The sequence below is a fragment of the Rana temporaria genome, chromosome 5, assembly GCF_905171775.1.
Source record: "Rana temporaria chromosome 5, aRanTem1.1, whole genome shotgun sequence".
NCBI lineage: Eukaryota > Metazoa > Chordata > Amphibia > Anura > Ranidae > Rana > Rana temporaria.
In genome coordinates, this window is record NC_053493.1 from 8876023 (window position 1) to 8894689 (window position 18667).

Consider the following 18667-nt stretch of genomic DNA (forward strand, 5'->3'; position numbering starts at 1 on the left):
TTCTGTATATACTGCCCCCATCATCCCCTCCACACTCCTCTCCTGTACATACTTCCCCCATCATCCCCTCCACACTCCTCTCCTGTACATACTGCCCCCATCATACCCTCCACACTCCTCTCCTGTACATACTGCCCCCATCATCCCCTCCACACTCCTCTCCTGTACATACTGCCCCATCATACCCTCCACATTCCTCTCCTGTACATACTGCCCCCATCTTACCCTCTGGACTCCTCTTCTGCAAAACCCTGTGCATTCAGATGTAAAGGGGAACTCTGCGGATTCAGCTCTAAAGGAGAACTCTGTTGACCCTGATATAAAGGGGGACTCTTGTGATTAACTCCATATGATTAGAAATTTTATTTAATCACAAAAATATATGTACAGTGCATACTACATAAAAGAAATAGCTGTGCATTGCTTACTACAAAAAATAAATAAAAATATTGGCGTGTGCTGCTAATGTGTTCGGGTTTGGCTTGATGAGAAGGTGGCAACCCTACTCCCCACCGAACAGCTAAACTCGCTTGGGATCTTCAAAGTGGGAACCCAGTCGACCACTGGGTCCCCGTCCTGCTCAAATGCTCTGGACCAACATAGGCCCGAAACCAGGAACACCGCACAGCACGAACACTCCGGCCAGGTAGGCCATAACGCCGGAGCGCCGTGATGTGGCCAACCTAAAGGTGGGTGCCACACCGGAAGAAGACCACACAAAATGGCGTCTGCTTCATAAGTACCCTCTCCCAGCATGCCCAGCGAGGCCCAAAACCTCCTGATTGGTCACTGGAAGAGAACACCCATACCTGAGCTCCACTGCTGCCACCTACCGCACCGGGGTGGGAAACACCCCAGCACAACAGAATGAGCCCACAGCACAGCCAGCTGAATCAGAGACCCCAATCAAATGGTTGCAATTGGAATCAGAGTCACTTACACTCTGATTACCCCTTAAATTTCAATAGCACCGGTTACCTTGAAAGTAACCAGGCGCTACACACCATTTTATGTTAAATGACAAGATTGAATATTTGAACCGCCATTTTTGTTATACTTTATTCAACACGTGCTATTGCACATGGACTGTCTGCTGCAAAGCAGCAGTGTTACATATGAAGAAAAGTAAAGTTAATAAAGAAGTTATTTTAAGCATTTGGTGTGCTCTTTAAACCTACTGCTTCCATGGAACGGTGCTAGAGGAATTTCAGAGTAATAGACAGTCTTGTTGGACTGAAAGGTCAGAGATATCACAATTCTTCTAATGCCACAGCGCATACGGCACTTCATAGTGCTGCGCCTGCCACATCACGGTTCTTTTGGAAGGCAAGAACACGGCCATCTTGCCGTGGAAGCTACCGCGCATGCGTCAAAGTCATTTCGAGCATGCGCGGGTTTCCATGGTGACAGGTAAGTATACAGAAGCTCAGGTTTCTCGTCGGGAAACAGGCCGACAAGAATCTCAAGAGAGCAGGATCTCTATTTTTCTCGTCGAGATTCTGGGCAGATTTCCAGGCGAGAAACCTGAAAGCCTTAATACACACGCTCGGTTTACTCGAGAAGACAGCAGTTTTCTTGCTGGTTCTTGCCGAGAAAACCGAGCGTGTGTACGAGGCTTTAAAGTACGTGACATGCAATAAAATGTCTTACTTGGGTTAATGGATATCTGTCTGGTCTCAAACTCGGCTCAGCCCCACCCCCTGCTTCCGTCTCACTAGCTGTGGGGGGTGGGCGTCCACGTAACGAGGGGCCTTGCCCTAGTTTATTTAAGAGCTGTCAGTCGGGTTGCACGTTATTTAAGAGCGTTCGGCCGGGCGCCTCCTATGGAGGCTGTATCGTTCAGAGAAGACAAGGATCGGGGCCACTCTGTGCAAAATGAACTGCACAGTGGAGGTGCCGTATATACTCGAGTATAAGCCGTGTTTTTCAGCACATTTTATTGTGCTGAAAATGCCCCCCTCGGCTTATACTTGAGTCACCTTTTTGCACCTGATCTCCCGGATTTTGGGGACCCGGTACCGGCTGGCCGTAAGTCCCCTGGACCCCAAACTTGGCACACATGTAGCCCCACTCTTCCTCTACAAGTGTGCAAAGTTTTTTGGCCGGGGAGCACCGATAAACTCCCATGTTAAGCGGTAATTTCTCCAGTAAATTTGGGGACCCGGTACCGGGCGGCCGTAGGACCCCTGGACCACAAACTTGGCACACGTGTACCCCCAGTTCTCCTCTACAAGTGTGCATAGTTTGCTGTCTGGGGGACCTACGGCCAGGGAGCACCGATTTTTCAAACCCTTTCTCTATACTCCCATGTTAAACATAAGTCTAGTCATGGACACAGTGAGGCATGAACACAGTGGGCCTGATTTACCAAGCCTTTACTCCATGACTCATGGAGTAAAAGCAGGAGTAGCAGCCGTTTGGCCATTTACTAAAGAAATACGCTGCTAGTGCAGTGTATTTCCCTAGTTACTAATGTGCTCCGTGCGCCCAGGAGAGGGTGCATTGTGCACCAGTACAGACCTGGCGCACGGCACATTAAACTGTAAATTGCGGGGGTTTGGGCGGGAGTTTATTAGGGGGGGAGGTGGGGGGGTGCAGGGGAAGTGAAGTGACATGTGTTTTAAAGTGTTTGGCGGGCCGAATTGAAAGGGAAAGTGTTTTTTGAAAACAGATCCCCGTACGCTTGCACAGTGCGCCTGAACCTCGGGAGGTTCATTTGCATACTGGGCATGCGCAGAGAGAAAAGTCAGGGATTCCCGTGCGCCTTGTCAGTACGCCGTGAAAATCTTGGTAAATACCAAGCGGCGTACCCGTGATTGCGCTGCGTGACGCGGCGCACGGGAATCTCCGAGCTGTTTTCAGCCCTGAAGGGGAACTCGGCGCCAAATTTCAAACTTGAAATCGGCGCGGGTCCCCCTTCAGGGCTACATTAGGCTCTTAGGCTTGGTCCGGAACGTGAGGGGTTAAACCCGCGCCGATTCGGCGCGGGGGTCCCCCCCAGATCCAAACCAAGCCCTCATCCCAAGCATGCAGTCTGGCCCGGACAGGAATGGGGGAGGGGACGAGCGAGCGGCCCCCCCCCCCTCCTGAGCCGTACCAGACCGCATGCCCTCAACATGGGGGAGTGTGTGCTGTGGGGGAGGGGGGCACTGCCCCCCCACCCCACAGCACTCTTGCCCCCATGTCGATAGGGACAAGAGCCTCTTCCCGACAACCCTTGCCATTGGTTGTCGGGGTATGCGGGCGGGGCTAATCGGAATCTGCGAGCTCCCTTTAATAAGGGGGCCCCCAGATGCCGGCCCCCCACCCTATGTGAATGAGTATGGGGTACATCGTACCTCTACCCATTCACATGGGGGAAATGTAAAGTAAAATAAAACACCACACAGAATAAAATATTTTATTAATCTGCTCCGGAGCCCCCCCTTTCTTCTTTAGCTCTCTTAGAAGGGGGGGTTTCTTCTCTCCCGATCTTCCGCCGGGACCCTGGGCTTCGGTGATTTCTGCCGGGGGAGGGCGCCATCCCTCGGTCCTCTCCGGAGCCTTCCGCCGGATGCCCCCACCCCATTTAAGCTCTTTTTCATTAGGGAGGGGCATCCGGACTTCGGCGACTTCTGCCGGGGGATGGCGCCTATCCCCCGGTCTTTCCGGTGCCTTCCGCCAGGGTTCCGGTCTTCCTGGTCTTCTGCCGGGGGTGCGCCAACTCCCCGGTCTTTTCTCTTCTGTCTTCTCTGCTCCCTCTTCTGCCTGGCTCCCCCGCGGAGCCAGGGCTTTCTTCCGTCTTCTTTCTTCTCTCTTCCTTCTTCTGCCTGTCTCCTCCGGGAGCCCAGGGCTTGTCTCCGCTGTCTTCTTGCTTCTCTTCCATTGGATGTTGACACGACGAGGTCCGGCGCTGGAATGCCGTCTGAGCAGTGGGCATGGACTTATATAGGGCAATGCCACCATGTGACCTCAACCCATGTGACATCACATTCCCATCATGCCCAGGGAATGTGATGTCACATGGGTTGAGGTCACATGGTGGCATAAGAGCCTGGTATGCACCTGGAGGGAACCCACCTTATTTTTTTTGGGGGGGGTCTGGAGTTCCCCTTCATGAACAGCGATCTGTCATTTACACATGTCAGTCCCCCCCCCCTACAGTTAGAACACACCCAGGGAACATATTTAACCCCTCCCTTGCACCTAGTGTTAACCCCTTCCCTGCCAGTGGCATTTTTTGAGTAAGCAATGCATTTTTTACAGCACTGATCGCTAAAAAAATGCCAATGGTTCCAAAAAAGTGTTCGATGTGTCCGCCATAATGTCGCAGTACCGATAAAAATCGCTGATCGCCCCAATAACTAGTTAAAACAACCAAAAAAAAAAATTTGTAGACGCTATAACTTTTGCAAAAACCAAACACTAAACGCTATTTGCGATTTTTTGGAACCAAAAAGACGTAGAATACGTATCGGCCTAAACTGAGGGGTTTTTTAGTTTTTTCAATATATATTTTTGGGGATATTTATTATAGCAAAAAGTAAAACTAATTTTTACATATGTGGGCGGGACTTACGCAAGTCCCGCCCACATATATAAACATCGTTCAAACCACACATGTGAGGTATTGACGCGTGCGTTAGAGCGAGAGCAATACTTTTACCACTAGACCTTCTTTGTAACTATAAACTGGTAACCTGGAAAAAAAAGAAAAAGGTCGCCTATGGGGATATTCACGGAATTCATTTTGGCCCCATTGCAGGAGTGTTTCCAATAGTAAAGCGTGACATGTAAGGTATCTATTTACTCGGTGTAACATCATCTTTCACATTATCCCCAAAAATTGGGCTCACTTTTGTGTTTTGTTAATTTTTAACCACTTGAGCCCGGACCATATTTCTGGTCAATGACCGGGCAAGTTTTTGTGATTCGGCACGGCGTCGCTTTAACTGACAATTGCGCAGTCGTGCGACGTGGCTCCCAAACAAAATTGGCAACCTTTTTTTTCACACAAATAGATTATTAAATGTGCGTGTTTACTTCTGTCTTTAACACCTCCCCTTCAGGCTGGAAAGCATCAGATCAGGGGAAACCAAAAAAAAAAAGCTCTCATGCCATTGCAGCTTGGTTCCTACATGTGTGATGAACTGAGCATGCTCAAACACTTAGAAAAAAAATATCCTTTCTTTTTAAAAGGTGAAAAACACTCATTGGATGCTCATAGAGCGTGGTTTGGATTAATTGCAGGTGTGCCCAATTACAAGCTCACCCAAACTAGAGACTGCAATTTGGTCATGTGATTTCAATTGCTTCATTACTAGCACTGTTATAAAAAGCTTGGATCGATCAGTCCTCAGCTGCCCTCAGAAGGGGCAGGCTGGCAGAAATGCTGTTGCTAAACACAAATGTGGTTTGTTGCATGGGTTTTGTTTTATTTTGCCAATGGTTTTGGTTTATTTTTAAATGATGTTCACTTTGATGTATTTGTCTATGTGGCCTTATTTTATGAAAAATGTGTAAAGCTATGGTTATTTAGAATTTTGAAATGTATTTTTGTTTGTTTGTCTTTTTTTGCTTTCCTTGTTTTGTTGACCAATAAAAATTACTTTAAAATTGTTAAGTTTGTCTTTTGTTACTTTTTCATGCTACATATGTTGACAGCTGCAGCTGAACTAGGTTTGGGCCTAACAAATTATGTGTGTCTAAGCTTCTTTCCTGGTGTGTAATCATGAAATGTTTGCCATGTTTATTCTCCCTGACTTTAAAGACAAAAACTGGTAAGTATTTTATTTATTCTGCAGTGGTCCTCAGCCCTCAAGTACCCCCGACAGGACATGTTTTGGGGATTTCTCTTATCAAGAATTGCTGTCCAGACTGTATTTTAAAGCACATGTGCAAGATGAAGGAAAACCTGCAAACATGGCCTGTGGGGGGGGGTTTGCTATTGGTGGACAGGCTTGACGTGCTGATTTACAGCACTGTGCTTAAATCTAGCGCAAGGCAATCCTATTCAAATTGTGGGTGTTTGAGGGAAGCCAAGTGAGTGTTAGAACCCCTGCTTTGTGTTTTTTTATTTTTGTGTTGAGCTTTGTGTCCCTTTTCTTAAAATTGGCTTCACTTCCTGTCACACAGCTGAACAGGAAGTGAGGTTAAAACCCTACCAGTGTCATTTCTTGGGGACACAGGTCAATCTAACTAGTGTCCCCATTAAGCAAATTGCACTCCAGCACTGCTGTGTACACCCCAAATCATGGGTCTTCAAACTACGGCCCTCCAGTTGTTCAGGAACTACAATTCCCATCATGCCTAGTCATGTCTGTGAATGTCAGTGCATTACAAGGCCTCATGGGATGTGTAGTTCTACAACAGCTGGAGGGCCGTAGTTTGAGGATCCCTGCCCCAAATGATTATTTAGTTTGGGGTTTAGTAAAGGCAAAGCCACTCTGCAGTACAAGCATAGTTGCTGAAAATCAGAGAGGAAGCACTGATGGTTTTAACATCCAATCCTGTAGAAGCAAAGTTGTTTTGTTTTCTTCCTTGCTTTGCACTTGTAGGAGTGGATTTGCCTTTAGTAAATGGACCCCAAAGTCCAAGATCCCTAATAATTTGGGGTGTACACAGCAAAATGCTAGAGTGCAATTTACATAATGGGAAACTATTTAGCTTGATCTCTGTGTCCCCAAGAAAAGATATTAGTAAGGTTTTACCCTCACTTCCTGTTTGGCTATGTGACAGGAAGTGAATGAATTAGAAAGGGTGAAGACACCTCACAAATGTTGTCACTATCAGGGGTGCAGACATCCCCAAAAAAATGAGCAGATAATACTTATTTGCAAATTAATAACGCACACATTCCTACATATTAGCAACGCTCTATCCTGGCCTATTGGCATGGTTATATTTTTTGGGGCTCTCAATAAAACTCTATGAAATTTGTGCTTAAACTAGAACCAGGGGCGGACTGACAACTCATGTGGCCCCTGGGCAATAGAAGATTATGGGGCCCCTCTGGCTTACAGATGACCACCACGCCAGGAGGTAGTGCAGAGGCGGGCAGCTAAAATCTTGGGATATTCACATTAAAAGCATGTCATTTTCGGACATATCAGGGACAGATCTAAAAAAAACACAGATTTTTACATACTGTCCCTGGTTTTACTGAGCCTGGCAACCCGGATGGGGCCCCCTAGTGGCATGGGGCCCTCGGGCAGTGCCCGAGTGACTCAATGGTCAGTCCGCCCCTGACTAGAACTATAATCAACACGTTTTATTTTCTTTAATTTTGGATAGAGTGAGGGAGGGTTATAGGCCCTGTCAGTTTATTTTGTATTATCTGTGTCCAATTGGGGAGATTTGCCTTCACTTCCTGCCCCATAGCCAAACAGGGAGTGAGAGAAAAACTATGCAAATTAACCACTTCCCGCCCAGCCTATGGCCGATTTACGTCCGGGAAGTGGTTACACAATCCTGACAGGACGTCCTGCAGGATTTCATGCCGCACGCGCCTGTGGGGGCACGCAGTGCGGCGATCGGTGATGCGGGGTGTCAGTCTGATCTCAGTAAAGAGTCTCTCACGGAGACGGAGACTCTTTACCACGTGATCAGCCGTGTCCAATCACGGCTGATCACGATGTAAACAGGAAGAGCCATCGATGGCTCTTCCTCACTCGCGTCTGACAGACGCGAGTATAGGAGAGCCGATCGGCGGCTCTCCTGACAGGGGGCGTTCGCGCTGATTGTTTATCAGCGCAGCCCCCCCTCGGATCACCACACTGGACCACCAGGGATGCCCACCCTGGACCACCAGGGTGTGCAAAAACAAAAAAATATAGAACAAAAAAACAAAAAGCAATAAAAAATAAGAAAAAAGATGCCAATCAGTGCCCACAAATGGGCACTGACTGGGAAAATCAGTGCCACCCCACAGTGTCCATCAGTGCCACCCCACAGTGCCCATCCATGCACAGTGCCCACCTATCAGTGCCCACCTGTGCCACCCATAAGTATCCATCAGTGCCACCCATAAGTGCCGCCCATCTGTGCCGCCCATGAGTGCCCATCAGTGCCGCCTATGAGTGCCCATCAGTGCCGCATAGCAGCGCCGCCAATCAATGCCACCTCATCTGTGCCGTCAGTACTACCTCATCGATGTCCATCAGTGCCATCTCATCGGTGCCCATCAGTGCCGCCATATCAGTGCCCGTAATTGAAAGAGAAAAACTTATTTACAAAAAAATTAACCTAAAAAAATAAAAACTTTTTTTGTTTCAAAATTTGCAGTCTTTTTTTAGTTGTTGCGCAAAAAAATAAAACGCAGAGGTGATCAAATAACAACAAAAGAAAGCTCTATTTGTGGGGGAAAAAGGACGCCAATTTTGTTTGGGTACAGTGTTGTATGACCGCGCAATTGCCATTCAAAGTGCGACAGTGTTGAAAGCTGAAAATTGGCTTGGGCGGGAAGGTGCGTAAGTGCCTGGTATGGAAGTGGTTAAGGGAATCCAGTGCCCCCCCAGAACTAGTGTGTGGGTCCCCTGAAAATTACTGGGCGGGTCATACAAAAACAGGGTGTGGCTTTGACAGGAAGGGGTGGGTCATTTTTCTATTAGGAGGTGCAGATATGTAGTCAGGCCTAGGGCAGAACCAAACCTAAATATACTACTGCATATTAGGGCTTATTTAGACCGGAACCGATTTACAGCGTGTTTTTATATTGTGGGAGGAAACCCACGCAGGCACAGGGAGAACATGCAAACTCCATGCAGATGCTGTCACGGGCGGGATTCGAACCAACGACTCTTTTGCTGCTAGGTCAAAGTGCTATACACTACACCACTGTGGTGAACGAACATGATTGCAGCTGAAAGCATGAGACCTTTTTTTTTTTTTTTTCAATACCATGCTTTCCAGCCTTATTGACCCCGCCTCTCTCCATAAAGAGGACCTGTCACACACTAGTCCTATTACAAGGGATGTTTACATTCCTTGTAATAGGAAGAAAACTGATCATTTTTTTTTTATTTTTTTATTTCAGTGTAAAACATTATAAAACTAAATAAAAATAAATAAGAAAACCCCCCAAAAAAAAGCGTCCCGACGAGCTCGCGCACAGAAGCAAACGCATACGCGAGTAGCGCCCGCATATGAAAACGGTATTCAAACCACACAAGTGAGGTATCGCCGCGATCGTTAGAGTGAGAGCAATAATTCTAGCCCTAGACCTACTCTGCAACTCAAAAACTCCTTCTAAGGAGTTTACTTCTAAGGAGTTTACTTGTGGCGTCAGAGGGGGGCGGGTCCCAGGAGCGGGAAAACGGCGGCCAAATCAAATTCAAACGCTGGGTCCGGGGACTAGAAGAACACCGCAGAAGACCCAAGATGCGGACGAGGAGGCGGACGGAGAAGAAGACAGGACAAGACAACGGGCAAGATGCGGGACCAGAAGGCTGAGGGACGGACGGAGAAGATAGAAGAACACGTCGGGCAAGATGTGAACGAGAAGAAAGAAGCAGCGGAAGAAACCCGAAGGAAAGAAGAAAAGAAGATTTTATTAAAAGATTTGTCAAAAACCGGCTACTGTCATTTTTAACACTTTGACATTTTTTTTGGGGTGAAATGGTAGAGGTACAATGTACCCCATTACCATTTCACATAGGGGGGGGGGCCAGGATCTGGGGGTCCCCTTTGTTAAAGGGGTCTTCCAGATTCTGATAAACCTCCCGCCCGCATACCCCCACAACCACCGGGCAAGGGTTGTGGGGATGAGACCCTTGTCCCCATCAACATGGGGACATCCTCCCCATGTTGAGGGCATGTGGCCTGGTGCGGTTCAGGAGAGAGGGGGGGCCGCACTCTGTCCCCCCCTCTTTTCTGCGGCCGGCCAGGTCAACGTGCTCGGATAAGGGTCTGGTGTGGATTTTTAGGGGGACTCCACGCCATTTTTTTTTTCAATTTGGGGTGGAGTTCCCCTTAAAATCCACATCAGACCTGAAGGGTCTGGAATGGATATTTGCCGGGAACCGCACGTCTTTTTTTTTTTTGGTTTTTACGGCGGGGTTCCCCTTAATATCCATTCCAGACCTGAAGGGCCTGGTAATTAAATTTGGGGGAACCCCTACACATTTTTTTGTTTGTTTTATGAATGAATCCCTTTAGAATTGTCAGAGCCGACAATTCATTATAGCCGCGTGTGAATTTTTAAATGACTTTTTTCCTTCTGAATGTCACTTTGTGCAGGGGGAGTTCTAAGTGCGGGAAAAATGCGCTATTTCACATGCTGACATTACACCCCCCCAGGTACGAAATTTAAAGGAATATTTCACTTTTATTGTTTCACTTTAAGAATTATTAATTTCACTGCTCCCGAAAAAACGGCCGTTTTAAAAAATAAAAAAAGCATTGATACATGTTCCCTGGGACAGGACTGAGGTCCCCAAACACTTTTTAGGACAAAACTTGCAGATTAGCCTTTAAAATGAACACTTTTAATTTCTCCCATAGACTTCTATAGGGAGTTCGGCGCGGCTTTACATATTAGTTTCAATGCGCCGGCTGCTACGCTGGTTCATGCGCCCAATTAAGCCTCCACCCGGAGTACTAATTAACGCATGAACCAGCGCAGCGCACAGAGCATAGTAAATCAGGCCCAGTGAGTCACAGTAAGGCATGGACACAGTGAGGCATGGACACAGTGAGGCACAGTGAGGCATGCAGATGGACACCCTAGGCTTATACTCAAGTCAATACGTTTTCCCAGTTTTTTGTGGCAATATTAGGTGCCTCGGCTTATATTAGGGTCGGCTTATACTCGAGTATATACGTTCATGCTTGTTATTTAAAAAAAAAAAAAAAAAAAAGGGAACCCATACAACCCCTTTAAATTGTACTTAGCAGGGTACACTACCCCAGGGAGTCTATTGTACCTCTGCTCTTGTCCTTGGCATAGATATAGCAGGAACACAGGGACATACCCTTATTACACCCGAGAAAAGGCTTTATATCCCCCTTACACCTACTGAAACTTCCTTTGGGATTTGGGGAGGAGCTAAAAGCTTGGTAGTTTGGTGTGTTTTATGCAGTCTTTAGGGTTAACACTGTGAATGCAACCATATATACTGTATATCAATTTAATTTTACAATATTATGCAATTTTTTTTTTACGAAAAATATGTAGAAGAATACGTATCACCCTAAACTGAGGAAAACATTTTTTTTTATATATATTTTTGTGGGATATTTATTACAGCAAAAAGTTAAAAAAAACTTTTTTTTCAAAATTGTCACTCTACTTTTGTTTATAGCGCAAACAATTAAAACTGCAGAGGTGATCAAATACCACCAAAAGAAAGCTCTATTTGTGGGAAAAAAAGGACATCAATTTTGTTTGGGAGCCACGTCGCATTACAACGCAAATGTCAGTTAAAGCGACGCAGTGCCGAATCGCAAAAAGTGGCCCGGTCATTGACCAGCAAAATAGTCCAGGGCTGAAGTGGTTAAAGCCTATTTCATCTTTCCAAACCACCAAAGAGTACGGTAATTTCTCCCTTCTCATTAACTCCAATGCATTTTGCCAAACTTTTGTTTTGGCAAAGACTCCACCAACTTTTTAGATAATGAAAGCAGTCAAATGTCGCTCATCTCTAATGATACTGTATTAGCATGTTTTTAGATATCAGTCATTCATAATGAGGAAGAGGAAGGATACAGAGAAGGCAAATGTATTAAATACCTTTTTCAGTTCTGTGTCTACAAAGGAAAAGGGGGAAACTCAAGTCCTTCAAATCTCATTTCTTTTTGTGGGGAGGTAAGCAAATACCTAGATAAAGGCAGGACCGATCCTAGGCAGGGTGCGCGGGGTGCTCCGCACCCGGGCGCCACAGAGGTGGGGGCTCCGAAGCTCCAAAGTGCTCCCCTCCCTCCTCCTTGTCTGTGTCCAGAGGCGGAGCGCATGTAGCGGGTGCTGCGGTTCCCCATCTTGTTTGCTCTCTCAGCAGGCAACTGACAATGGCGCATACCTCCCACTGTCCCCGGAATCCGGGCTGGGTACCACAGCGGAGCCTAGTACTGGAACACGTTCCCGCACTAGGCTCCACTAATTAATTCTGTCCGGTGTGCATGGACCAGTCTCTTGTCTGCACCGCCCCCTCTGCGTGTGTTGGCTCTTCTCCCATAGGCGGTGTGATGAGAGGCTTCTGGGTTGGCCGGAGATGCTGCCACCCTCCAAGTAACCAAAGATGACACGAATGCCCTGCCCCCTGTGCTTCTGCTCCCAGCGCGCCCGAGCCATAGGGATCTATTGGACAAGTACTGATCTATGGGGACACCTGATGTGAGGGGCTGTGATGGGGACACCTGCTGTGGGGGGGCTGTGATGGGGACACCTGCTGTGGGGGGGATCTGATAGAGGACACCTGCTGTAGGGGGCTCTGATGGGGGACACCTGCTGGGGGGCTCTGATGGGGGACACCTGCTGTGGGGGGCTCTGATGGGAGACACCTGCTGTGGGGGGGGGGGATCTGATAGAGGACACCTGCTGTAGGGGGCTCTGATGGGGGACACCTGCTGTGGGGGGGCTCTGATGGGGGACACCTTCTGTAGGGGGCTCTGATGGGGAACACCTGCTGTGGGGGGCTCTGATGGGGGACACCTTCTGTAGGGGGCTCTGATGGGGGACATCTGCTGTGGGGGGGCTCCGATGGGGGACACCTGCTGTGGGGGGCTCTGATGGGGGACACCTTCTGTAGGGGGCTCTGATGGGGGACATCTGCTGTGGGGGGGCTCCGATGGGGGACACCTGCTGTGGGGTGCTCTGATGGGGGACACCTGCTGGGGGGGGCTCTGATGGGGGACACCTGCTGGGGGGCTTTGATGGGGACACCTGCTGGGGGGCTCTGATGGGGTTACACCTGCTCTGGGGGGCTCTAATTGGGAACACATGCTGGGGGGGGCTCTGATGGGGGAAACCTGCTGGGGGGGACTCTGATGGGGGAACCCTGCTGGGGGGACTCTGATGGGGGACACTAACACTAATGAAGACTTCTTAGGGGAGCATCTCTGTGTTTGAGTCGTAACCATAGAAACATTTGTAAAGGGGAGGAGTTAGCAAGATGACCACGCCCATGTGGGGGCGCCAGAAATATTTCTGCACCCAGGCATCTGTGACCCTAGGATCGGCCCTGGATAAAGGAGTAGCTGTTGATGTTCTGTAGTAAACTTGGATTTTGCCAAAGCGTTTGACGCAGTTCCCCACACGTGGCAAATGTGTAAATTAAAGTCTATAGGCTTAGAGAACTCAGGTTGTAGATGGATAGAAAACTGGCTAAAAGACTGTATTAAGAGAATAGTTATTAACGGTTTATGCTCTTGAACTTTTTCCCTCCATTAGAGCAAATTTGATCATGCTTTATTGGGCTTTTTGCCTTCCGCTGGATCAATTGTGGGTATAAAATTATATATATGAAGGTTTTCTATTTGTATGTTTTATTTTTTCTATTGGTTAAGCAAGATGGACTTTGGATGGTGTCTTTATTCAGTGTGACAAAGTATATGCCAATGCTATATAACCTTCGTTTTTTTTTTTATATATATATATATAACCTTAGTTAAAGGCAATAAGAGGGGGGGTGCCCTGAGCAAATTACAGACCATATAGGGGAAATATTGTGATTTTCCTTTTCCTGCTTCCTTTAGGTTAGCATGCCAGGGTTTTACAGGGCCAGGGTTAATTGGTATGCCCATATGAGGGAGGGGGCAGGATATATATATATATATATATAAGGCATGTGTCTTGAAATGCCACATTCAGAAGTCTCCCCCAGCTTACAATGGCCCCACACACAAGCATCCTACTGCTGGCAGCCCTCTGTGTAGGATCAGGTAAGGGGCACTGGACATTAATTAATATTATGATTTTTTTTTTCTGGAGAATTTTAAAATCTTATGATACATTAGAAAAAAGTAATTTTTGAACAACAAGCAATTTATAGAAACGATATCAGGGGAGCCCAACCTTTTGAAGGCCGAGGGATACTTTAAGCGACTTAGTAACCAGTCTCGGGCCACAATGAGTGGAGTGGGCAGATGACAGGTCTGTGTCCAGTCTGCATATGCCAAGCAGACACAACCCAATCTACTCTATGGGCCCTCTGATCCAATCAGATGGAAGGGGACAGATCCACTTCTGTTTTTTTTTTAGCAGATCGGATAGGAGGTAGGCAGGTGTAAACGGACAAAAGTCCATAGATCCATAGAGGTGAATGGAGGGTCCGATTGGGTCAGACCAATCACTTGAAAGGGGACAAGGCTGCTTTTATACTGATGGTCTGTTGTCTATTGCGGCGCAGTGTACCTGTGGTTTTTCCACCAGTTAGCTGCACTTTGCCATCGACGTCTATTATATCTTGCAGGTGTGGTGCACTTTCTGAAAAGCCACTTGCTTTCTCTACCGCCGGCTTTATTTACAACTCTGATGCTCTCAGATGGAAGGTCGGCAACCTGCAATCTGGGCTTGGCGACCAGCCATCAGTGAGCAGGAGGTCGCGGGCCACATCAGAGGGCTCTGCGGGCCACTGGTTGGGCGCCCCTGAGCTAGATACTTGTAACACTCTTTGAGATGACTGCAGTTCAGTACCATTACAAATTTCTTAAAAATGGATTATAGTATCCTGCTCAAAGGCTGCCAACATTGGGGTTAGAGGAAAGAACTCTTAGGTTCCCCCCGACCCCCCCAATTAAATTTTTTCATCTCCATTTTTAATATTACCCCCACCCCCCAGTTGCATCCTATTGCCTCTCAGGATCCCCCCAAGCCTATCGCCTCTATGCCCCTTTCCTTTCCATCCACTCTGGACTCCCATAATGCCGCGTACACACAATCAGATTTTCCGACAGCAAAAGTCCGATGAGAGCTTTTGAACGGAAATTTCGACCGTGTGTATGCTCCATCGGACTTTTGCTGTCGGAATTTCTGTAGGACAAGACGTACACCAGGAGTGAGGTAAGAGGACGCCATTGTTTGTTTACATGCTCGTTTTGATGGTTTTAATGTAAGCGCAACTTGTTTTCAATAAATGCCCTATTTTACCTTTATACTACACCATTGGAGGCCCTCTTTTGTCCCTCTTGTTCCCCTGGCTTGAGTCCTTCCAGGTACTACATTTAGCCACCAGGTTCACACCGGTTGGTATCAGGAGACATTGAGGAGACTGCCGTGAGGTGGAGATTGATGTATTGTTCGCTCTATTTTTCCCTCATTGAGGTGAGAGTTCTAGGAGACCAGACTGGTGTCTTTGGTGGAGTGTCCATTTCCTCTGGGATTAGTGGACACCTATTTACAGCAGCCCATCTGTCACTTTCACATTTGGACTTTTGACACTATTTTCTCCAGCGTCATCTTCTTAGTTATGATTTTGATCACCGAGCACCTTATTTGCACGTTTTGATGTTTATGTGTCTTCATATTGTTTATATATGAATGTTTTGCGCAATCACTATTACTTTAATTTAAGAGCAGGTTCTCAAATTTTCCGACGGAAAAAATTCTGATCGGAAATTCCGATTGTCTGTGGCAGTTCCGAAGCGCAAAATTTCAACGCATGCTCAGAAACAATTTGACGCATGCTCTGAAGCATTGAACTTCATTTTTCTTGGCTCGTCGTAGGGTTGTACGTCACCGGCGTTCTTGATGGCCAAAAGTTCAGAGAATTTTTGTGTGACCGTGTGTATGCAAGCCAAGCTTGAGGGGAATTCTGTTGGAAAAACCATACAAGGTTTTTCCGACGGAAAATTTGATCGTGTGTACGGGGCATTACACTGTACCATGCCCGTTTTTATGGCAGAATCTTTACACGTCTTAATATACTCGTCCTTGGGATTTACTTGACCATTGTGTTGCTTCTGCAATGCATAAATAAATAATAACAAGAAATATATTAAAGATGTTTTTTTAAAACCATTTATTGTATTTAACATGTATTTCTTCTAGAACATATAGAGCTACATTTACAAAACTGTGTTTTCTGTTGTTCTGGTGTTTCTTCCTTGATACCAATTTAAAAGCACTCATAATACATTTTAAATCAGATGTCTATGTAGTAGTAGTAATATTGGGCCAGATTCACATAGAATCGCTGCGGCGTAACGTATCGTAGATACGTTACACCGCCGCAAGTTTTCATCGCAAGTGCCTGATTCACAAAGCACTTGCGAGAAAACTTACGCCGGCGGCCTCCGGCGTAAGCCCGCGTAATTCAAAGGGGCGTGTGCCATTTAAATTAGGCGCGCTCCCGCGCCGGACCTACTGCGCATGCTCCCTTTTGAATTTCCCGCCGTGCTTTGCGCGAAGTGACGTCATTTTTTCGAACGGCGACGTGTGTAGCGTACTTCCGTATTCCCGGACGTCTTACGCAAGAAGGAAACATTTTTACATTTCGACGCGGGAACGACGGCCATACTTTATACAGCACATACGTGTGCTGTGTAAAGTTAGGGCACCTAAAACGACGACTAACTTTGCGACGGGAAACTAGACTAGCAGCGACATAGCGAACGCGAAAAACCGTCGAGGATCGCCGTAACTACTAATTTGCATACCCGACACTGGTTTACGACGCAAACTCCCCCCAGCGGAGGCCGCGGTACTGCATCCTAAGATCCGACAGTGTAAAACAATTACACCTGTCGGATCTTAGGGCTAACTATGCGTAACTGATTCTATGAATCAGCCGCATAGTTAAGAAGACCCTAAAACAGAGATACGACGGCGTATCTCTTTTGTGAATCTGGGCCATCATGTAGTGCTATAATCGCTGTTATGCCTTGTACACACAACCGGTCAGACGGGCTCTTTTCTGGTGACCGGAACATTGACAGGTACACTCGCACTGTCAACCGGTGACCCTAATGCTAATTACTGGGAGGATTTGCTCAACCATTTAGCTCATCTAAGTACTAGGCTTGTGGCAGAGGTCTCACTAGAGCCAGGTCTGTGGCAGAGACCTGCTCCTCCCAGCAACCTTAAAGTGGCGCTCTGGCTGCCAGGCCTGTGGCAGAGGTCGGTCCGGAGGCACTTCACCCACGAACTGTACTATTACTGAAAGCAGGATTGCTTTCCTTCTATCCAAAGCCTGATACCGCAAAGTTCCTTTACTTCATCAACCTTTCCTGTCCTACCTCATGTTGATGTTGGTCGTGTTGGGCCGAGAAATAAAGCATTCAGAAAACCTTATCTGCTGATTGGACATTCAATTTCTGCTCTACTCACTACCTTCACCCCTAGACATCACACAGAGGTAACTTAATACGCTGATCCCAAATCAATCAGCGGCTCCTGAGGGGGTAGCGCTACATAGGGCATGTTGGTCGTTTAGCTATGGTAATTATATTCCTGTGTACAGTTTATATTGTTAGGGTAATAGGATATTATGTGTGAGTTTGTTCAATAAACGTTCCAGTTTCATACAAGCTATTGTCGGTTAGTCTTGTATGGTCAGCTATAATATCTGGTATCTATGTCCAGACTGGAGGAAGTGGTATACTGACGGAAGCACTCATGCTGTGGCGGTTCCATCACACTCATCCTGTACTGCTTTTATCAGTGTAAATGTAGAAGTTATATCTGCTTTTATTGAAAGATGGAGTCACACTTTAAATTGTTCTCTTTCAGCCTATTCCCTACGATGTTACACATGCTATGTAATCAACAACAGCGACTGCAAGACAGAGACAAAATGCGAACCTGGGGAGAACTACTGCAAGAGTGTTGTTTCAACTTCTGAACTATGTAAGACAAAAAAGAGAAGAATAGGAATTGTATTTTATTTTTTAATCATACTTACCTAGGTGGATGCAGCATCTGCTCTAAGATTGAGAACCGAGTGATCAAACACCGCCGATCGCTCAGTTCTCAGAGCTCCGTGAGCAGAGAGCTGGTGACTGTCAGTGGCAGGTGGAAACCGTCATAAGACAGCCCCTACCAAGACCGCCAAGATTAGGCGTCTTAGCCGTGCCAGGCCTACTGGTCTAATTCCATAAAGGCAGTAAAAAAAATAAAGGAAAAAGTTGATATGCCATCCTCTACTACACAAAGCCAATTGTGAAGATCGTGGGTGGCCAAACTTAAACACAAAAGATATGTACATTCATGTCTGCAGCCAGAGCAGATCGCAGCCAGAGGAACTGGGACCTCATATGACAGTGTGTACATCGAGATACATAGCAAAACTAAAACAGCAGAGATTAACAATTTCCTAAAACACAGGATCATTTATTGAAAGACACAAAACAAGAGAGAAAAAAAAGAAGAAAAAAACACAAAAAAAAGGAACAAGAAAGGGGAAGAATTAGATCCATGTTGTAGATTTAGATAGAAAATTACTTTTACATCCATCCAAACCCCTCAAGAAAAGGCTTGAAACACACTGCCTCATTAAGTCTTGGGGTGGGGGGGTAGCCTTCAAATTATATATCCTGCGTAGCTCCAGCTGGAGGAGAGCTTTGTTCCAGTCCCCTCCCCTGGAGCCAGGATTGATGCGATCCAGGATCAGAAAATGTATCTTAGGGAATTTGCCCTTGTGAACAATGGTCGTATGTCTCCCCAATGATAGATCGGGATTACAGGCCTGCATGCTTTTAATATGTCGGTAAGCCCGCTTCCAAATCTTAAGCTTTGTCTTGCCAATATAAAAGCAAC

General features: G+C 46.8%; 1 protein-coding gene across 1 annotated transcript in view; it reads left to right on the top strand.

Moving 5' to 3' along the window:
* The first annotated feature begins 13797 nt into the window (after positions 1–13797).
* Positions 13798–18667, top strand: part of LOC120939780 (lymphocyte antigen 6E-like) — a 440733-nt gene continuing 435863 nt past the window's right edge. The window contains exon 1 of the mRNA XM_040352136.1: positions 13798–13854. Coding sequence (XP_040208070.1) covers positions 13803–13854 — 52 coding nt within the window. The 5' untranslated portion in view covers positions 13798–13802. The remainder of the gene's footprint in view (positions 13855–18667) is intronic.